Here is a 23,507-nt window from a genome sequence, read left to right on the forward strand (position 1 = left end):
TGAAGACACTGTATTTGTATAGATGATACTGTCTGGTATGGACCGTAACTGTGTTTCAGCTGTGCAGAATGTGAAGCCGAGGCAGAGTGCTGCCATTCTGCCCAATGGGCATTAATGTAAACTGGGCTCTACTGGGTTTTCTCAGGAGGATGAATTTGATGTGGATCAGGTATAAGTCCAAGTTTGCATTTCTGTTAAGTTAGCTGGAGACAGATAACAGCATTTATGCTGGCTTTATGCTTTATCCAAGCAGGAAGAGGACGCACGATACCTGGTCCAGCATGCTGTTAGCACTGGGCAGCCAGACACCACCTGATCCCACTTCAAGATGGCTGGTACACAACTGACTCAGCACACTGCAAAGACGGTTGAATTGGCAGAGCGAGTTTGGACTGAATGAGCCCTTTGCATTACGTGCTTGTGGAAACTGTGGTTCAGCAACTGAAATACTGAAGGCTGATTTACTGCATTGTCAAACTACAGCCTCTTGTTTATATCAGCTGGGCTTATTCTTCAGCTGTGACTAACTTACACACAGCTGCTAGAAAGGAAGAGAAAAGAAAGAGAGATTCCTAAAGGATCATTTCTTTGTTTGTACTCTGAGTGTGCTGGGCAAATTGTTGTCCTCAAAATGCAGCATGGTGTTTCATGGCAGCCCTCTGGTCCCTAAGCCGATTCAGTGGCTTTGACTCTGGCAGGGTATACAGATGTGCATTCATCCCACTGTACTTCATGAACCGAACTGAGTCCCTCAGGCATTCAACCCTGACCTTACCAGAGCCAAACTGCCCTTGCAAGGTATTTCTGTATCGATTGATTACAGAGAGGCAAATGCTACCGTATCTTATCTCCACAGTGATGAGTTTTTTCTTCTCCTCGCTTTTTTTCTCGGGGTTGAGGTCTGCTGTGCATCTGGGCACATAAGCCTGGCAGAGCATCCTTCCTGGAGCCGAATCTCAATAGTTTTGGAGAAAAGGATCCCTACCTCCACATGGCCCAGCAATCTGCATGCAGGGTCTGGTCTCGACTCACCTGGCTGCTCAGAGGTGAAAGACTATGTGCTGCACGTGGGGATGGCAACAACGACCGGATCGAAAATGCCAATAATCCCAAATTTACACCCACTGCTCTTTCAGGCAGGTATGACACAAAGCCTCAAGAAACAGGTATCACTCAAAGAGTGATACCACTGCCAAAGAGTCTGACATCCCAGGCAGGATCCCAGACTACCTATATGCTGCTCGTAATGCCACGTTCCACAAACATACCTCTCATTATAGTTCCAGCTGTGGGAAGGGACACAGGACTTCAGCAAAGAAATAATAATCAGGATGAACGCTGCAGCTGTGCTGACACAACTTCGGATGTTTGCTTGGCTAAGTGCTCTACTCTGATTAATGTTAGAAAAAATAGAAGGGGTATTTTGATCTTTTTGATAAAGGCTGCATACATTTCATTTATTTTTCATTGTTTCTAATTGCATGCAGCACAGTTAATTGTCTCATAATTCCAAGGGGAAAAGGAGAGGTACCCTCTCCGACCCTAACATTTTTTTCTTGCTTCAGTGAGTGTCTGACATGCAGATAATTACAGACAAAGTGCAGCAAGATGAAACTCCCAGGCACGAGGCAGAGTGATGCTTTCAATACAGACTCAGAAGGAAAAATACCATGTATGAATCAAAAGTACATGGTCTTCAAATCTCTTCACGGAAGTCTCTCAGCAGCATACTCATATAGCTTATTGTATCAATCTTTGAAAGTTAGTGTAAATGCTCTCAACAGATTATAAAACAGTTGTAACAAAAGCTGAACTATTTGAGTATTTCTTAGGAAGATAAATAAGCTGTTTCAGTGGGTGGGAGGAAGAAGAGTAGGCAGAATGAATGAAAGGCAGAAAGATGCACAGAAAGAGGACATAAAATATGCAATATACACATGAATAACTAAGCTGGCATTTACTTTTTTAAAATAAAATAAAATAAAAAAAATCACAAAATATTTAGGGAGGTTTCCTGCAAATTTATTTTCATTCAAAAAATAGTGCAGTCTTTTGACTAGCTATGATCAGCATTAAAATAAAAATCAGTATCTTCCTACAGCTACCACTGAAGATATCTACAAAAAAAATGAAATGGTGACATTTTAAAGATATCTATTCCACATCTCTGAAAACTGCATTGCTTATTAGATATTCTGTTATATTGCATGAAGTTCTTTTATATCGAATTTTATGACTCTGAGTTTTTACTAGTTATATGCCACTGTCGCAGAGAACTTTAGTAGCATATCTCAACTGTGAGAAAGAAAAATATTCTAGAGCTAATAAAAATCTTCACTTTTATGTTAATGCCTTGAAAACTCAATCAAGTTTCTCTTGAAGCTCAAACAGCACATTTTATGTATTTTATTCTCTCACACATGGAAAAAACGACTTGTGTAAAGATACGTATTCTCATACATGCAGACACTGAAATAAAACCTATCAATCAGAAAAACATTCTGCCTTTCAGAGAATGTGTTAATGACAGGAACAACATACCTATTGTTGCAGTTATTATTATTTCATGGTGGGAAATAAAATTTTTGGTGAAAAGTCAACACCTAAGATGTTTCAGCTAAGAAAAGCAGAAAAGAGATTTGAAGACACTATGCAGGCCCTCATGGGAGCTAAAATTTGAGTATCTTAAATTCCTGGTATTCTTTAAGTTGAACTTATTTCAGACTCCATTTCTTACAAAGCACCACGATTCCTCTTCTCTTTACGTGGTACACCATGGCAGCTCCTCAAATATAGTGTATTATGCCTCAGAGAGGAGCAAGAGAGCTTCGTGTACCTGTACAATAATTTCCTGGAGGCGCTGCTGTGGTACTACAAGATACAAATATCCCAGGGTTTGGACAAAACGTTTGGAATTTTTCCTGGAGGGGGCCTGGGAATCATTTTTAAGGTAATACAGTTTTCAAATAAAAAGTGCTATTTTCTGATAGAAAGCATCTGCACTATGATGTGCACATACATGATTTTGTCTCTTAAACAAAAATAAAACCTTGTTAGATTAATTATTTTTGTATTTGTTCCCAGAGCTAGTTTTTACTTATATGTATTTTAATTTAGCAGTTCACATACAATTAAAACCAGATTATATTTGGGTTTCCACAGCTGCTTCTCAGGTTAGCCAAAACCACTACTTTATTTCTCTTAGTGCGTTTCACATAGCACTCTGTGACCACTTCCACCGAGCATGCCTTTTGTATCATGCCATGACCCATGTCTGAGTATTGAGAACTATGGGTGAGTCCTGCCTGCAGGAGGGTCCTGGGGGGTGATGCTCCTTGGCCAGGACTGTAAGTTAAGTCCTGATTTCACAAAAATCAAAGCATGTTTTATCCCCCTCCTGAAAGGAGACCTGTACACAGAAAATGGTACAAATAAATTAATAAACTTGGGAAGCAGACCTTCTGCTTACCTGACTTGGCACTCAGTTCCGCACAAATTCAGATGAAAATTTCAGAGGGTGGAAAGCACCCTCAACGAACAGATGTTTCTCTGAGCTCTTTGCATAAAGGGTAGTATCAATTTGTACTTCCCGCAAGCAAAACCAAACCAAACCAAATCCAATAATGCTCTTTAAATTAAATCACTGGAATATTTTTAGTTATGGGTATTAAATACAGTTGAATTTCATCTATTTATCCATGTCTGAAGATTAATGTCTGTATCTACCCAAAGGACTTCCTCAATAAGCTATGAGGCATGTTACACATCAAACAAATGCTCTATGTATGAGGGGAGGGGGGCGAAGGAAAAAAAGAAGGAAAAAAATTCGCTGCAAGTGCACCAATGCTAAAGGTGATAGTGCAGCAACTGGATACTTTAAGATGTAGCACAGGTAGTCTTACCTGTAAATGACAAATAACTATTTTGATGGTAACATCATGAGACTATTTTTCTTCTTCTTGGCTACTAATAAAAGCATGCTCAAAAAAATCTCACTCTATGGTATCCTAACAGTGTAAGCCATCATAAATTGGTAATCTCTAGGTAGCTGTTTCCATATTTTTTCTAACAGATGGTAGAGCAGTGGTGCCATTAAATATAATTTCTTCTCATATGATCCCCTATTGGTACGTTTTCTTCTTGTACATTAGTGAAAACTCTGGTGGGGTCTGAGCCTCAGTAGCTCAGATATTCAGTACAGATTTTCATGAATACAGTACATTGGGGGAAAAGAATACTATCATCAGCAGATGTCAATGAACCACATGAGGAATGGGCCAGTGAAACAGGCTTCCATCAGAAAAAGTTGTGAGCCCTGTGCAGGACATATTATTAATAAACCAAAGGAATACATTATAATTGCTATCTTACCCACCAGCTGCATCCAAAAATGCTTTACTGGGTACAATATCGTAGAGTCACGATAAAGAAAAAAACAGCAGCAGAAGGGGACATACCTAATAGTTGAAGGCAAGATGTAGTGGCTATATTTTGCTGAATTAGAGAAGAGGTACAGAGAAAGAGTTTGGTAATGATAGTAATGAACTGATTCCTGACACCTCAGGGGCTTGCTACAGTCAGCTCTCTGCAGGCAGCTTTTCTAGTTAGTTGACAAATGCAGTCATGAAGGCAGATATCCACGACAGCTCTATACAGGTAAGGTCACCTCCGGCAGGGTTTATTTATGAGCTCACCGGCTCTGCAGAGTTGCCTGCGCTGCTTCTGGGGGAACGGATTCAGTGCGGGATAGTGGCTGAGCAAACAAAACCTGTCATATCTGGGCTCGTCAGCAGCTGGGTTTCTCTGCCCTGCTCTCCTCAGCCCTTCCAGTTTTAGCATTCTGGCTCTGGCACAGCTTTGCACAAATATAGCTCGTCCAAAGAGGGCTTCATTCACTTCCACGTGGCTTTGCTCCTCCTCGAACATAGATGGATAGCTGGATATACTCAATATATCTCTGGGAGCCAAAGTGGGTATGATAATAGTAGTATCCTCCCTCCTTCCCCCCCCTCCCCCCCCCCCTTCTTTTCATGTCCTGTGGTTTCCTTGTTGCTTGCAGTACCCCAAAGGCATGGTGAAGAGGTGAATGCATGTTACTTTGGAAATGGGAAGACTCAAAGGCTTAGTTCCCCAGTGAAGAAGGCTGTTCTGGAAGACAAAAGAAAAGGATACTCCTACAATTTGAATAGTAAGACTGGAGAACAGAAATAAAAGATGGCCAATCAACTACTGGTTGGAATCAACACTGTCCACCACACTCTGCTGAGATGCCTGAGCTTCCTGTACAAAATGACTTCCAGAGATGCTGCTCTTCCTGTACAAAATAAAAAGCTGTAAAGTTCTCCAAATTCACAAGGTTTCCAGGTGACTGCAGTCAGTAAGAAATAGGTTTGGTGTGATGACTGGCTTCAATCAAGTGTTTGCATTTGAAGTGGAAAATGGATTCCAGACAGAGAAACCAAAGTAACAAATGGACTTTAGGACAGCCATGCACCACCATGGTGTGAAAGATGTTCCTCCCACTTAAATCAAAGGTTTGGTGAGCAGCACGACTTTCATTGCCAAGGCAAGAGTATTTTGCTTGAGATGAAAGACAATCTGGGAGAGGTATTTAAGGATCCAAAGGATCTCTAGAATGGACTTAAGATGATGCAACCCTGTCTGCATTTCAGAAATGCTTTATTCTTTAGATCAGTTTAACATCTTTCCCCAGTAACGCCTGTGTCAAGAATGCACCTTCTGTTTGAAACAGGGCCTATCTTTTGAAAGACAATAGCAAATCCATCTCATCTATACATAACTTGTCCCAACAGTTAACTATTCTCCGTGTTGGGGAAGGGGAAGAGAGAGAAAGAAAACATTTTCTGAACTAGATTTAGCTTCAGCTTGCAGCCACTGGATTTCTATGAATGTTCCCACCCACTAGCAAAAGCTTTCAACAGTCAGGAATCTCTCTTTTTTGGAGGCATGCATAAACTACAGTCAAGTCACGTTTAACACCTTTCCAGATCCCTTGCTTGGGTCAGGGTGAAAACTTATGCCTCTCTTCCCTCAGCAGAGGTCTTCTCCCATCCTTCAGCAAATACCATGAAGATGCTCCACTATTCTGCAGTGACAGAATTAGCTGTCATCGTATTGCAGAGTTTGGAAGTACGGTGAGGAGCTGGATGGAAAAAGAGACTTTTCACTAGAATGCTTCAATAAAAAGAAAGGTGAAAAATACAAAAGTCTTCCCCATATAGCATGCAACCAATTATATGCCTGCTCATCTGCCCAGCATAACTCCAGGGGGACTAACCTGGTGTCAGGTAAGAGCCCAGAGATAGCAGCTGGCTCAGGTGTCTGCTTAGATATCATTTAAAAGTCAGCATGCCTAGAGGTGCATATCGTGTGCTGCCAAACACCTGGCTCAGGACTTTTTTCAGGTCTCTTTTCTCTTGTTTTCCATTTCTTTTGCTGCTCTGAGAAATTAGTAGCTTCTTCTGCACCCAAGACTTAGTCTAGGGAAACCAAATCAAAGCAAAATCCTAAGCCTGTCTCCTCTTCAGAAGGACGCTCTAGCTATTCTGGTGAGTTCCTACCTCAGAGCTGCAGTGAGCAGCCTGATTTATCTGAAAGGAGCAAAAATGATTTTCTGGTTTTCCACTCTGCAGCACCCATTTTATTTCATGCTAAGGCAAATAAATGCATCTACTGCTGTCTTGCTCCTTCCACTATAATGTATAGCAGGTTAAAGTCACAGTTCAGATCTCAGCAGGTTTCAGATTCAAATGCTTATTATATATCAGGGGGTCAGTGTTCTAGCAGAGAAACACAAAAGCAATCTTCAAGAGGCATGAAATTTCTTATGTTTAGAAACGCTTTGTAAAGGTCAGGGGGTTTTTAGCTTTTGAAAAGGCAACCTGCAATTTAGAATACTACCAAAGTCCAAATTTCAAATGGATTAAAAACCAAAACAAAACACCTGACCCCCCAAACCAACAAACAGTAGGTTGTTTAGCTGAGGAAACTTCTATGCATATCCTGTTATTATAATGAAATTAGGAGAAACAAGTAGCTCTGTGAGCTGCCAAGCTAATGAAGCATGATTTCCAACGTCTCTCTCCCATGAGGGTTTTCCAAAATCTAATAAAAGTGTACGCTTCCTTAACTTCCTTCTTGTGGGTTTTAATTGGCTTTTTCCCCTCAGCCTAGCATAAATTTTCATAGAATGTGTAATTTCTAATACTTTTGAGATTTCTCCTTCTTTGTTAAAGATGTTTGAAATGTGTCTGCTTGTTCAAAATCATTGGGTGTGGGGGAAAAATGGAGATAAAACACCCACAGCATAACTTGCTTAGGTCTCATTTCCTTCGGAGACTCAGCTGAAACATTATAAAACTGCATTTAGCTTTCACCTTGCATTGGTTTGTACAATCTAGTGGTGCACTGTCCTGCAATCTCGGACTACAACCCCAATGGTCTGCCAGCGTAACGCACCCTGCTCCGCTTGAGTAGTAGCTCACTGAAAAGCGAAATGTGGATTATGAAAAGAGCCAAGCACCAGCAAAAACAGATGCTTTTGATGCTCACGTGCAAACCTCACCAAAGTGCATCTGATAACCAAACATTAAAGAAAAGATAAATCAACATGCACAGCCAGGCCCTTCTATACAAATCACATTCATAAACCAACATTTACATAAAGATCTTCCCAATGAAATCCCCTTACAGCTATGATTTTTGAAAGTGAATAGTGACCCCAGGGATATAAAGGCTCCAAGCGCATAATCACACTGGCTGGAAATCGAGCAACCAAAAAAGCCCAACACTTACAGTGACAAGTCATTTCTGAATTATTTTTTTTGTTTCAAGACCCCTTACAGTTCCTTTCTACTCATTCTCTTTTAAGTGAAGGTTTCACAGGAATAATTCGGACACTATTTCAAACACAGTAGCCTATTACAGCAAGACATTTCTTGTCTACTTCCATTATTCGTAATTTCTGAACTACTTGAGGTTAAAATATCTTTTTTTAGAGAAAGGGCAGCAGCTCCTATCAGTGAGTGGTCCAGAAGGGAGAGGGGGTGAAACAGAGTTTTCACATGTATTTTCACAGTGTTTTAAATGGTACTTTCAGCAACACTCATCTGGCATTTCTGTCCCCTCCAACACAAGTATGGAATTAATTGGAAAGTCCACCAACTAGCTCTCAGCTGCTGGAGAGTCTCTGAAGGTGCAGAGAATGGGAGAAGGTTGTGAGGTGGCCTTCGCAAATTCATGCGGCATCAGGGCACAACAAAGGTCCGCACCTGAGGAAGGCTTTGAATGTTCATGCTGTAAGTCTAAAACTTCCTATGGAGATTGAATCAAAACCTACAGAAGCCAAAGGAAGTCTTTCCATTGACTTTAAAAAGGTTGGGACACAATGTAAAAGAAAGTTAAGGCACATACAGATATACTGTTTCATAAGAAAAAAACAAGTCTTTTTGATAGTATAGATTTCTTGTTCTTTAGTTGTCTGTACCTGAATTTTGCTGTCTATGCCTGAATTTTCTGCTCTGATGTATACCCACGCACCGACCTCCTAGAGCCTTTATTCATGCAATGCTCTAATTGAATCAATGGAAATTTTTAAACAAATAAAACGACTGGATTTGGCATTCAACAACAAAGATCACTTAAAGACAAGCCATCCCAGCAACCTGCTTCAGCCAGATATCTTGTCTTTGATTCAAATAAGAAATTTAAGATGAAATCAGAAGTCCAAATTCTAGTTTGACTTTTATTCTCATTTGATCATACTCAAGCAATTCAAGCTTCCTATGCTGTGAATCTGGAAAAGATTTAAGCCTTCTTGCCATACATCCTATCCCCAGCTCTCACACAGACACTACTATACATGTTAAAATTATTACCATTCTTCTCTATCTGCGTCACAGTTGCAAAAATATCTCATATCCAGACAACTTTCTTCCAGTCCACATGCACACTGTTGAATGCCCGGAAGAGATCCTCCCCAGTAAAGATGCTTTTCATTGGCACGGCCAACCCACCAAGCAAATGGCATTCCATCTGGATGAAAGGGAAAAAGAGGGGGAAAAAAAGAGAAAAGATAAAAAGAGAGAGAAAGAGAACTTGATAAGCAAACTGGATTCTCCTGAGAATGAAAAAGAGAATGGAGGTGGACATGTTAAATAATACTGAAAGAAAAGATGTAAACTACAGACGAAGTAACAAACCATAAACTTTGCCCAAGTTCCATTTTATGGAATACACATTGAGAAAGCAACAACTCTATGGTAATCCTGTTTGGTTTGAGGAGCAGATGTTTTCCCCATAGGGCTCATGTGCCAATCACCCAAGAGAACCTTGGCGCATTTCAGATGCAAAGACTTTTGACGTGCGAATCCAGCACCACTGTCTGCGCTAGCTGTGTCCAGTGTTTTTGTGTGACGCTAGAAGGGAGACCTGATCACTGAAGGAGTCTGAAAACAATTCTCCTGCCACGACTCACATTGCACAGCTGTCTTGAACCACCCAGTATTGGCCAAGGACCTCTTGCAGAGTCTACCCATTATGAATGAGACTCTAGTTCTTAGATCAGGAATTTTTACCTTACAACTCACATATAAAGAGCAAAAATCTCCAGAAATAATATACAAACTGACCTATTACTATGGCCTTATACAGTTCCTCTCAAAACTAAAACCAAAATTTGTATCAGTTTCTGAAGGAGCAGGACTAGGGATTTTCATGTGCTCTCCAAGGGTGGAATTTGCAAATGCAAAGCTCCATAAGATATTAAAACATCCTAGATTAAGGATTCAGGTAGGACATAAGTGGGGAAAAAGATTTCCCTACTTGGGAATTAATTTGTCTCTGTGAAGTTATTTTCTATCTACAGGAGCTCTAAGATCTATGTATTTATATAAACCAAGATAGGTTTTGTTTAAATTTCATAATCTGTTATGCATCAAGCATTAAATATTAATAGTCAGATACAGTAAGCAGATTCAGATGTAATGAAATCCATGGATTAACATTTTGCTAAGATTGACTTTGTCTTCCAGCTCAGATAACTTTTTCATTGACTTCTTAATCCTTAAATCAAGAAATGTAATAAGTTACACATACAGGTAGATGGCAAAATTTAGCAAAATTGACATATCAAGACTTTCTGATCAAAGGAGCTTGGAAAAATAAACTGCAATGCTAATGTAGAAAAATGTATCAATTTATTCTGCTTTACTAACATTGTTAGTAGGGAGTATTCTTCATTATACAAAGCAAGAAAATCTAAAATATGAAATGCAATCAAGGTTAACTGTAGAGTGTAAGGGACTAATTAAAATGAGTTTTAGAATCACTTGGCAAAATTAATTCATATTTGTTTTCCTTCTAAGCTTAGACTGCTGAACTGTAAATTCATGAAAAAAGGAAAATAGAAATAGGAAGAGTAACTCCATTCTCATAATACCAACAATTAAGACATGATGAGTTTGACCAATACCCAGTGGTACTCATTAGAAAAACACAATTCAAGAACATCTAAGGATTCATCTTACAAAAATGTGCACACTCATTTTAGGTCTCATATTATGGTCAACACATTTATGTTGTCTTTCTTTTCAGCTGATTTTCTTGCAGAAGTTGATTGCTGCAGCCAGTGAAACAGGTCTATAGTATATTATTGGGAAATTACTTAGTAAAGCTTGGAATAGTAATGTTAATTGAATAAAAGGGTGATTTGTCTAGGAGTTGAAATAGATATTATACAGAACTGCTTAATCTAATTTTAAAAGTGCCCATTCTGGAAAAAATACTTAGATAAAGATAAATCCTTCAGGCCATCAGCAAATAATGGTATTCATTAATCAAATTCAACCTGTGTCAGATTCTTTTGGCAGAAATCATTATATACTTAAACATAACAGTGAAATAAACAATCATTCACAGGAATTAAGAATGAGTAGTTTTCTGATGTCTTTTTCAGATCTGTTGTTATTTGTTTTATCAAGCAATACCAAACAAACACATACACGTTCAGATTTATGACATAGACTGGGGAAGTGGTAGAAGCACCACAGTTTGAGTCATTTACAACTAAATTAAATACAGTGCTAAAAAATAGAGCATTCAATGTTATAAGGAACAGTCTTAGATCGCCAAGGGAACAGACTATAAAAAAACAGTGTCTTTTCAAAAATTCTATTTATTAGGCAGAGTTCTGCCACCCTTTACTCAAGATGAGTAAATTTTTCTCCCTAACTAGTCCCTTAGAAATCAATTGTAGTATTAAGTAAAATTATGCCCTGATTCTTCAAAACTCTTTTCCACGTGCTTAATTTTTAACACATGAGAAATCACAGAGCTATTCACAAAAACTCTTAAATCTAAGGTACTTCAGCAACGTGCGAAGTGTTTAGGAATTACTGAAACATATATTGTATGTCATATACCTGTAATGCTGAAGTACTGCAATATTTCACTAGCAATGCCAATCAATCTGAGTTCTTTCCAGAAAGTTTACACCGTTATACCTTGGCAGAGCTGGAGGGTACCTTGCATTGAGATTAAGTTTGGCCAACAGGTGTTGATTAAGATGCTTTCGTCTAAGCCTGTAGATTTGTTGCAATATCTTCACTTCTGTAATCATGGTATTAACATTCTTTTAAAGCATTATCAATCGTCCACCACCTCAAAATTAATTAAATTCCTTTCTAATGTCACGACTAGGTCTATTCATGCCTAAGTAAGTCAATGACATTAATTAAGGAGTTAACATGGCCCCATAAACTAATGGTTACATAGGTCAGTAGAATTCCACTTTAAAATTTCCAAGCTAAAAAGTCCATTTAATAAGTGCTACTAATTCTTCATTCTGTGCTTACACGGTACCTAGTAACACATTATTTAGTCAAAAAAGGTAGTCAAAAGCCTACTGCACAAATAAAAGTATTATTTTCCATGCATTTTTTTTCTATTTAGAACTGAAAAAAAATCTGCTATAATAAATTTATTAAGGTTGTCTTTGAACTCCATACTATGGTTCTGAAGGAGAATATGTGCAAAAAAAATCCCAAACGAAGCAAAGCAAACAAGACTCAAGTGACTGAATTCACCACTAAAAGAAAAGAGATCAGTTTCTTTCAAGTTATTTCTTCCTGTACTGCTCAAACTGCCTTTGGAAGGTTTTAATTTTGATAACGAAATCCTCAAAAAAGGCAAAATTTTTTTATTTCCTATAGAGGACAACAACTCTTTCTGTGATGATGCTGTCTGGAAGCCTCTAAAAACAGCTGTGATATTTACATCATTGTTTTTACCATCATTTAATGTGGTATTGAATAAAAGAACTGAGCAGGCAGACAGTATTTTGTGTCAAACCAAGCACTGCTACTCGTTCACACTGCCAGGCACAGGCTGCAGAAAGTAGGGTTGGCACAGATCTTCTGAAAGGAAAGACTAAGGGGGTCTCATCTTCAGTTGATCATCTTGATGTTTCCCTCCATCTGTTTCCATAGGCTGGTCCTTTGTGGTCTATTGGTCTATTCAACAGCTACTGCATGTATGTATCTGAATAGCCAAGTAAGACTTTGGAGGCCTTGGCATATACAATACTGAAACACATGGACAAGAACTCAGTTTTTCTCCATCCAGCAAGGCACAGAGAATAAGCTCCTTTCAGATGTACAGTTCTTCAGCAGATCTCCCGTACCTGCTCTATCAATGCACTTAACTAAACTGTTCATTGTTAGTTCTCTGTATGAAATCTGTTTCAGCAGAAGCAAGGCTGGCACAGACTGTACAGTTCACAAGCACAGAGGCTGAGGACTGTGAAGAGATTAGTAGACACACGGACGTTGTTTCCAGTGATCCTTAAAAGGAGATGCAGATCGAGATCAAATTCACCTGCAATACCTGTCTGGCTCTTCTAGTGACAAGAATGGCTGAACACGTACTCGGTGCCCCTCTACCAGCTGACAAGAAACGTCTGTCCTCTTAAATCTCCCTTGTACTGACAGTTCTCTCATTTTCTGTATTAAAAGGCATTGACATTGCTAGCAATACAAGTTATTTTTAAAGGTTTTAGGCTTGCTCATGTTTTAAATGGCAGAGAATTTTTTCAAAAATTATTTGTATAGGCACTCAGAAGCTGGAGGAGGGGGAGAAGCAGCATATTCCAACAGCATTTAGGACTAAATTACTACGTATATAAATCCCAAGCACCTTCTGTGGACTCAGTTTACCTTTATACAGGCAGAAAGTCTTAGCATTGGCTTTTATGTTTATACAGCATGAGTTAAAACAAAGCCATGCATTTTTTATTTAAAATATCTGTCAAGATTTGTCTGCATGATTTCCCGGGTGCTTCTTGTTATTGCAACAAACAAAACTCTAATGATGGAAATATAACAAGATAAACTGGATCCCTTGTTAAACTCCTGTGCTGTATAAACCTAAAGTCTGACCTGGTAATTACATACCCCTAACACAGGTAAGGCTTTTGGGGTACCCAAGTTGCTGAAACAGGTCAGTTAAAGGTCTTTTCCACCACCACAGCAAGTCAATTTATTTGTATCTGTCTGTTGAAACACTAAAACCATACCGCATTGAAATAACATTCTCTTGGCAGTCTTCATCTTCATTTTTTTCTCCAAAATCAAATTGAGTTAAGTAGAACCGAATTTCTTAAATCTTACACCTATACATCTTACTGATGAAAAAGTAGATTAATTTACACGTATGCTGTTTTCTCTTAAAACGAAAGATTCACATATCAAGAGATAGTGAAAACTGGGAAAATATTGATTGTAGAATTGCATAAAGCAATCAAAGCCAATTCTTTGTTACTGCACTCAAAAACTTAAAATATCTGTTTGCACTAACCACTTCAACAATATAAAATCCTGCAAATGGGTCACCTGATACATTGAACATTATGTGAAACAAGCAGTTAGCAGATTTTTTAATATATATCTGTATATATATACACCCACGTATATGAGGCAATTTCAACCTGAATAACTGAATCCAGAGGCCAATCCAGAGTACAAATTATGATCTCAGCTAATCCATTTTTAAAAGGCTCTTGAAAAAATGGAGAAAGGGGTAAGAGAGCGAGAACAAGGGAAAACTGTGACTCTATTTTTTGTAAGTGTTTACCAAGGTCTTGTTTTCCCATGCTTGATTTTTTTTCCATTGCAACATTTTTCTAGCCTTTTTTATCAGAATTTTAAACATTAAATTGAAGAAAACCCAAATTCTTCCCGTTCGGTCTTTTCAACAGGAAAAAAAATACAGTTTTGATAAATCAAAGAAAAAGTGTTTATAATAATTCTGGATAAAATTATGGACAAATTGAAGAAATACTCCGTATTTAGTGGCTAACACAAAATTAATATATTCTTAGAGGCTATTTGTTCAGTGAAGAGGTCTATGGTGTTAATGACTCGGAATCTGTAGTGGTTTAAACGACAGCTCACACCTCTGGAAGAATACACTAATAACACAAAGCAGGGTGAACTCAGGCTGTGCGGCATTAACCAGTATGTGCTACTCATTCTTTAAAGCGGATGCTGAGATTTAACAATGGAAAAAAGTTGCTCTTTGGTTTACAGCCCCCAGCGAGGGTCTCGTGGCTCTGCCCCAGCCAGAGGGAAGCAACACCCACCCTCTGAGGTGGCAGGCTCTCTGCACTTCACAAACAGAACCCTGTTTTTAACTCAAGATCAGGTCATCTTGCAAAAAATGAATATATGTAATATGGACCAGGGAAAAAATGAGAATCCCCAGTGACATGGTTCCTTTGAACATTATTCACTGAGTGAGCCACCAAGTCGTCCAGTTGTTTTTGTACCATACTACTCTGCTTCCATATGGACACACACCTGTTTTATGCCTGGCACTTCTCTTCTCAGTACAACCATCATGACCATCTAATACTTCCTCCCTTTTACTCAAACCCTTCCCCATGGCAATTGTGCAATTCAGTTTTATTGTCCTTTTTCTTTCTTAAAACTGTAACCCACATCTACTGCCCTAATTTTCAGAGATGACAAACACGACTGCATTGGAAATCACGGCTGGTCAAACACTGCAGCAAGATAGACGCCATTCTGTACTGAGTAGCAATGGTGCCAGCCAGTGTTATTAAGATTCGCACTGAATTTGATTTCAATTTCTGGTCAGATCCTGTAACCCTTATTCAGAGCAGCTATCCAAAAGTGAAGTAGTCCTGCTAATGCCAGTGGACCTACTCCCTGGGCAAATGTTACTTAGTCACAAAGTCTGTCCCTCATTGTAAAATTATTTTGTTAAGTGTGGTTAGGAAAAGGGGAAAGAAAGGCAGTACTTTGTTGACATTTTCTTTCTCATTATTCAGCTTTGCTGCCAAGGTGCACTGCTTTCATACAGAGTCCCAGGCTGAAGTAATTGCTTAAAAAAGAAAAGAAAAAAACATGCAGCAGCATTTGTCTGCATCTCTTTCTCTTAAACAGAGAAACTGCATCTCCCTCTGGAGCAGCTGTTATCACGGTGTGCTCTGTTCTTCCTGGAGTTGTTAAGATATTCTCACAGATGAGAATGGGCAGAAAGAAGGTAAACAGACATCGACCTTTGCTTCTTCTAGATTTAACAGAAGGCTAATGAGCAGAACTGCTGGGCTGCAATGACAGAGTTGTGCCATCGCACACTAACAGTGCTTCAGTAAAAGCAAAATCATCATCAACCCTTTGAGAGACAGATTTGAGGATGGGCATAAGGATTTCATACCCACATACTTTTATATGCTGAGGAAGATTGAATCTCCATCCAAACTAAAATTTTATGCCTCATGAATGTCTCTGCTGAAGGCCAAAGAAGGCTGAAAATATTATGAGCACTTGCATTCTCCTTTGCCAGCTCAGGCTGGGTTGTTCTCTCAATAAATTTCTGGCCAAGTGACAAGTTTCCTGAAAGATGCAAGTGGGACTCCAGCCAGCAACAGAAACTATGGGAACAGCTGAAGGCATGCAGGTTAGGAAGAAAAAGCAACAGCAACAACAACAAACCAACCCAAAACCAAAAATGCAGAGAAGATTACAGCTTTTAGGGACAAATGACAAAACAGAGAAAATATCAGCTTTGAATCCTCAGGAGTTTTGATGAAGATGGACTGGATATCCTACCCTGTTGAAACAAAAAAAATTATGTTATTTCTTTTATCTCCTCCATTTCAGCTCACCTTCACTTCAAACCTGTCCCTCTTTCTTTCAACTCCTTTTCCTCTTCCTCATTCCCATTCTCCTTTCCCATTTTCTCTGTTTAGCCTAATTCCTCCGGGTAAATTCAGATAAACAAGCCCTGCATTGCCTTAACAGATAGGCCTATGACATTGATGCATGTCCTGCCACATCCTTACTCTGTGCTGGGACCAGAAAGCCATCAGTGGCCTCGATTCAATTGCAAGTGAACAATGACCATGGATAAGCCACAGTGGGCTCCAGCATGACCCTGCCTGGGCCAGAGGAGCAGGTCCTGCTCAGCAGATGTCTGGACTTTTTTTCCTATGTCATAGGTATAGTCAGTAAGAATAATGGCAATAAGATGATGCCATCGTTTGTTGCCCTCACACTGCTCATTCAGCTCCTATGTACTCACTCTCATCCTCTTTCACCAGTACCATCTCACCCATTTCCACTGAAAGCCATCTCCTGTAGTGGCTCAATACAGTGCCCAGGACAATGGTCTTTTGCTCTTAATCAGTTCTTCTGCATACGTATAAAAATAGTTAGTGAAAGTAAATAGTAGCAAGTGCTGAATTAATAGATTAATAAACAGAAGATAAACCAGATCATGTCATTCCAGTTCTTGTGAAAATGCCATGGTGTGCTGAAGGATCATATGTGATTAAGACTTGGGGTTCTCTGCACCTGCACTAGACCTGTGCTCCTCAGTGGCTCTCTAGGGCCTGAGGGAAAACAGGAGTGACATTCGCAGCCACTCTGTATGCAGCTAGTAACACAACCCAGCCTCCCAACATCCTACTGAAGTCTCACCCATGTTATCTTACAAGCTCACTGGTTGAGGTGGCCTGGGTTTAGATCACCATATACCACACAGACTGGAGGAAAGCATGGAAGAGATGAGTGAGTTTGTAAGTTTAGACAGATCATACGCTCTTCTTCAGAGTTTTCTTTTTAAAGTGTTTTATAATGGATGTGAAAGGGCTACAGGGTAAGGAGAGACAACTGAATTAATGCACCTTATAAACTACTGTAAGGTGAGAGTAGTAGTTTATCACAGCAGTTTTTGTTCTTAAATGCTGTTTAAGTTTTCATAGAGGAAAGCAATTTCAGATCCTAGAAACAACATCACAGAGGACAGAGAGGAATAGTTGAAGCGTCAAAGACTATGAATGGTGCATCAAACTGTAAACCAATCATCTCACCACAACAAAACTTAGTATTCAACTATTATTCATGGAAATGTTGAAGTGAGACAACAACTTTTACAGAACTGTAAAAACAACATTACGACAACTGTCCCAGGAAAGACTGTCAGGAAGAAAGACTTTGCAGCTCATTCATTCACTATTATTTTCCAGGGATAAAAAAGGCCAGATCCAGCAACTGGTATAAATGCATCTGGCTCCAGCAAAATCAGGGTAGTCATGCTGATTTGCACTCACTGAGCATCAGGCTGTTCACAGGAGGAGAGAATGGCTGAGGATGGAGGGGACCTCTGGAGACTGTCTAGTCCAGCCCCCGGCTTCAAGCTGTTCTGAAATGGATTCGGGTTGTAAGAATCCCTTATACAAACTCTGTGGCTGTCACTGGGACAGGTAAAAGCACCATCTGCAGGTATGCAGCAACTGAAATAAAGGCCTGAAGGATCTATTTTTAGAGGGGGTAAAAAAGGAAAATTAATTAAATGTTTGATCCATTTACTCTTGAAAGATCCATTGCGACAGCCCAAGCTCTTGGGATACGGCATGGATGAAGAGTAACAGAGGGACCCTACCTGCAGCACTTTGCACCTCGTGCACTCAACATGGTGCAACGGTGGAGCTGTACAGCAAAGCCCCCAGCTCTGTACTCTCACCTGCCTACCAGCCTGAGCCTTTCATCAAGAAAGTCCACAAAAACCCAGGTCTATAGCCTGGCCTAATGGTAGTCTGGAAGCCAGGGCATAACTCAGAGCAGGTTGCTCAAGTTTATGGACACAAGTCAATTGGAGTAAAGTTGAGTGAAATTAATACAAAGTTTAATCCAATTCTTGCAAGAACCCATGGAAAGTTTGCTGGATCATGCCCACAGCAAAATGCAATTTAATAGACTAGAAAAAGAAAATAGATAAAATGGGGACGTTTGGGACATTTAATAGGAGACTGGATAAGTTACAGAAAAACATGCTGTGGAAAGCAATCTTTGCTTGGTCCTTTGGGAGAAACTACATACACTAATAACAGTTCTTCTCCCCCCAACTTTATTTTGAAAAGTGTCTGAGTAAAAATGGAATTACCTTACTCAACAGAATTGTTTCCTGTATATGCAGTTTTAACTACCAGCATTAATAATGCGAAAAGTATCCTTATTATTACTTTTTTTCCCTCCTGCTCACATTGCACCAATACAGTCACTGGTGACTGAAATGGATTATCTTCTGATTTGACAACCCTCCACAAAAGACAGATTAATTTTGTTCCCATTGTACTTGCAATGGCAGCTTCTAGGAATAATAAAAACTAGATTTGGGTATAGAGAATCTTTATTAGCAATATTGATTCACGAAGCAACAAGAACACACCTTGTCTTTCAGCTCCCAGGTTAATACAGCATGGCTGACAGTTAGAGAATAACATCTATTTACATGGAGTGAATCTGATCAGAAAGTCATTGGGACAATGTCATTTCCACAGAGTGCCTTTCTAAAGTGTAACCACTAACTGGTTCCTGTAAGTGGGTGATAATAACTACTGAATTTCACAGCTTAGATTGATCTTAAAGAAATCAGAAAATATCATCAGTAAATATGCTGAATTTCTGAACTCAAATAAAATTAGAAAACCAGTCTTAATAGAACATAAATTAGAAGAGGTAATAACATATTGTTAATCACTTTGAAGCTGCAATCCCTAATTAAATAAATGAGGGGATTTTCTTAAAACTGATAATAGCACTCAGATATTATTGGGATGGTGCTTCTGTTTTGGAAAGAATCCTTCAGAAAATGAGATGTGAACTTTTCAAGTTCCCTGTAAAATTAATTGGGCAAATGAGCATCTTCAGTAAGAGGGAAATCCAGTATCATTCTCCATGCAGCTTTATATAAAAAGCCAGAGGGTTTTTTAAAAGAAAAAAAAAAAGGCAAAGAAGCAGTATATTTAAATTTATGCTAAACAGCTGAAAAAGTCCCTGTGCAGAGCATGCACTTTATTTGCTGTAGTCTAAAAGACAAGCATTGTAAACAACCAAAAAGTGAAACCAACACCCAGAAAAGAGTTTAGAGAATAATGCAGGCACATTTCTGAGTCTTATACTAATTACGAGCCAACAAGGCAGCTTGGACAAGCAGAGTAAAAACCATGCTCTTAGCCTCTCCTCCTACTCCTCTGTCACATCCCTACTGAACTGAAATCTCACAGGGTCAGTTGAACTGGATTGTTTATTTTTTGCTCCCAAAACGTGTTAGTCGGCAAAAGACAACAGTCAGTTGGACTTACTATGATCATAACAGTACCCATCTGGACGTCCAGCACAGCACTGGAGAAAGTTCAGTTTTAAGCGCTTTATCAAAAAAAAAACAACTCCTCAAACTGCATCCCAGTATCTCTGAGAGGCTACAAGCATTACTGCAACTCATTAAACTTCTTTATAGTCCGATGTGTTACAACACATTACAGAGCAATGGTAAATAAATAACTGCTGATTTGACACTGCTTTCAACTGCTGAGCAATTCTGCTTTCCTCAGTGTTACAATTAATGTCAGCAGTTAACGCCTTAAGTGGCGGAATCAGAAACTCGGCTACAATAAAGAAATGCAGTCAAGTTTCAACTTAAGGATATACCCAAACTGCAGTATTGCGTTGGTTCAGCTGTCCCCGTCTCAGGCTGCAATTACAGTTCTGTTGGTCAGAGCAGCAGGGGTATCATTTGTCATCCTAAGGAAGGCTGGAGTGCTGTGAAATTGGGCACTTTGGAAAAATGCAGCTGTAGCAGAACATATGTATAGGCAAGACCATGAAATGAACTGGCTCCAAGCCAGCATGTAAGGAGGAAAACAAGAGAATATAAATGAAAAAATTCATAGAATACTGTACTCAGAAGATGCTCCTATTGATATATCCCGACCAGCTTTAAAGGTCAGGATGACAACAATCTGTCTTCTCTGCGGAACAGCTTAATCAATTTGCAGCTCTTTTTTCTTCACCCTGTTAGCAATGAGTTTACATCTTTCAAATAGATCTTCTATTTAGTTTTTGCTCTTTAATTGGTGTCAGGTTCCTGTATATCTCTCTATACAACTGTAGCAAACAGAAGGATATATACACGGGTCTGTATATACATTCATACACAGACTGTACTGGATAGAATATGAACTGCTCAGCTATGCTCCGTAGCCCTACTGTCACTAACAGAGATTATTATTCAGCTCAAGAGACAGTTTTCTGCTCCTGGAGCAGAAGGATGAACTCAGCTGTAGCTTTACCACGGCAGTGAATACTGGAATGGGCAGAGGCTGCAGAAGAACGACAACCATGCAACCACAAGAAGCCACCAGTCATTCCTCTTTTTCCAAATGCTGAACAGAACCATGTGGAGACACAGACTCCTTCCCCCACCACGTGCACACACACACAGAGTGCAGAGTGGGGCTGGGCACTTCAGCAGCTCTAGGAAACATATCAGCATATGTCCAGTATCAAAGAGTCAGCCAGAAAGCTTAGCAGCTTTCAGAGACAGCACCCCCTGCCCTCTGGGCAAGATCAGGGCATCTTATCCCAATCCAGCAGAAGATGACCTGGCCTCATTCATTGATTTCTTGGCAGTACTGGAGCACCGCTCTTGAATCTTGAGAGAACTCCAGCTGCCACATCACTTGTGACACATAGCCTGCAATGAGCATATCAAATACCTTTTTTCATTTTCTTTCTTCCCATGGAATACACAATCAACAAGGTTACAGTCCTTATTTTCAGAGTAATTAATCTTGTGTTCATTTCATCTAATTTTCAGCACTTAACTGAGATGGCTACATCTATGTGCCTTCTGTATTTAATGGCAAGAGAAAGAACCACCATCGGAGCCATTCAGTCAGCCTACAAGCTTCATGAAGTAAGAGTCAAGATCTTTATGCACAACGTAACTTTCTACCATAGGACTTTCATCACAGCTGATGAAAGACAAACCTTTCTTGTGGGCTGCATCAAGGCTGTGAATCAAAATCCCACAAGATCGTCACATACATCACCATCTTTCCTTCCAACAGTAAGGCTCCTTAATTGAATGTACCTTCCTCAAGACAAGTATAACCTACTACAAATCCTGTCTACTACTGGTTTGGAGAGATGTAGGCATCTCCCTCATGTAGTGATGCTTAGGTGGAAACAATACAACTGAGGCAGGTAAGTCTCTCCAAGACTGGCATAGGATTTTGGCAAGGTATACATTAACATATGTCATTAGAGTTCTCCAACAGCTATGCAAAAAGTAACTGGGCTCAATCACTTCCATTTAACTGTCTGCATCATTTGCCTGCTTTCTTTTCAAGACATGGAGCCCCAGGGGTCCAGGGGTCAGAGGAAATGCAGTCATGGACAAGATCAGACCCAAGACGCATATTTTAGAGCCAGTCCCAGATCGGACAAAATGGGAATCCCTGAGGGGCAAACTAGTTTTAAAAATATACGAGAGCCCCTCCCTCCAACCTCTTCTCTCTATACATATGCCTGCATGCATATGTACACCTCCATAATGGAAGCTTTTCCACTCAGATTTACATTAAGGAATTAATAAATATAAGTTACACATTCATGGCTGTAATACACTCCTAAGGATTATGCTTTTCCTCACATCTGAAGAGCAGAACAAAAGCAAAAGCAAACATTACCCTGATGTATGCTTCATTACAGAACAGACTGCAGAAACAATCAGCAATATGCAACCTCTTGTAAAGAAAAGTGACAACTTTCTCCCCCTCCCACATCTCAGTGTTGCTTTTTTTCTCCCCTCACCCTCAGACAAATGACATTTGGCAATGTTGATGCTGTGCTGTGTATTTTCTTCCACTCACATGCAACTGGTCAAGATAAGGTGCAGATGCTCAGAGATTCAGGTAAGAAGCGGCTGTATTATGCCGTAAATTCAGAGATACAGAAAACTGATGTGTGTAAAGGAAGCAACCCCCTAATACAGGAAGAAATGTATTTGTCTGAATTTGGGTTTCTTTTCTCTTCTGCATTGTGAGTAAAAGTTTTAACTGTACAGCTTTACTTTTAAATAAAATACATAAATGACTCCCAAACAGCTGGCCTACTTAACACTACTATGTAAACATCTGTTCACATTCATGCATGCAAATAAGTACATTGGCTAACAAGTCCCTTAGGCTCAGATTAGTCTTTATCAAGTCCTCCCAGAAACCACTGGGGTGGAGGCCAACGACTGTGTGAAGGGGGAGGAAAGGGAATTCTTAAGCTTTTTTTGGAGAATTGATCCTTGGAGAAAAGATGGATGATGGAGAATACCAAAAAACTCAACTCCCATGCTTTCTATTTTTCAGTATGTTTGCTTTAATGGAAGTTTTCTTTCCTGTCTCTTTGTGTCGGTTTCCTACTTCATCACTTATTTTAGCAGCTTGTTATATAAATGGACATTGTGTCAAATTTTTATTCCCCTTTATTCAAACCATCTTTTGAAAGTGCCAGGGATCCCAAGCCTGCTCCTGCTGAACTAAATGGGATTCTTGACATTGACATGAATGGAAACAGGACTAGGCCGGCTGTACGCCTCATTAGATACGCGATTCTATAGCACCCTCTAAAATTCTGCTGAACTCTCCCTTTCAAGTAAATCAAGCAGGTAAACTCAAAGGCCATGAAATGTCACTATTACATTTCAACACTCAAACTGAGGTACCTGATGAATTAGCCATCTTCTTGCCATGCATCTTGGAAAGCTGCAGCCCCTGAGGGATTTCCCCTGGCCGTTACCACTTATTGCAAAGTCAAAGAGAGAAAGCTAAGGTTATTGTTTTGCCTGTGGAATCAAAATATGCTGAGAGAGCATGTTATTCCCCAGGCTTACAGGTTTATTGCGTTTCTAATTCACACCTAAGGTCACCATATGTCAAGTGAGTATGTGTCCTGCTACCATGGCTACTGTCATCATTTTAAGTCTAACGCTAAATAGTCCTAGACTGGAATAATACTGTCTTAGAAACAGCGCAATTTAGTGCTTATAGCAGAAGACTGGTCTTCTGATTAAAGACGGAAAATTAAATGTTCTGGTTCCACCTTTGGGTTTGTCAGACTCTCCAAAAT

General features: G+C 39.5%; 1 protein-coding gene across 1 annotated transcript in view; it reads right to left on the reverse strand.

The window, feature by feature from the left end:
- The window catches only part of CNTNAP5 (contactin associated protein family member 5), a 295,463-nt gene that overhangs the window by 47,809 nt on the left and 224,147 nt on the right, over window positions 1-23,507 (reverse strand). Inside the window, exon 14 of the mRNA XM_050899801.1 lies at window positions 8,898-9,054. Coding sequence (XP_050755758.1) covers window positions 8,898-9,054 — 157 coding nt within the window. The remainder of the gene's footprint in view (window positions 1-8,897; window positions 9,055-23,507) is intronic.

The sequence above is a fragment of the Gymnogyps californianus genome, chromosome 7 (genome assembly GCF_018139145.2).
Source record: "Gymnogyps californianus isolate 813 chromosome 7, ASM1813914v2, whole genome shotgun sequence".
Classification (NCBI taxonomy): Eukaryota; Metazoa; Chordata; class Aves; order Accipitriformes; family Cathartidae; genus Gymnogyps; species Gymnogyps californianus.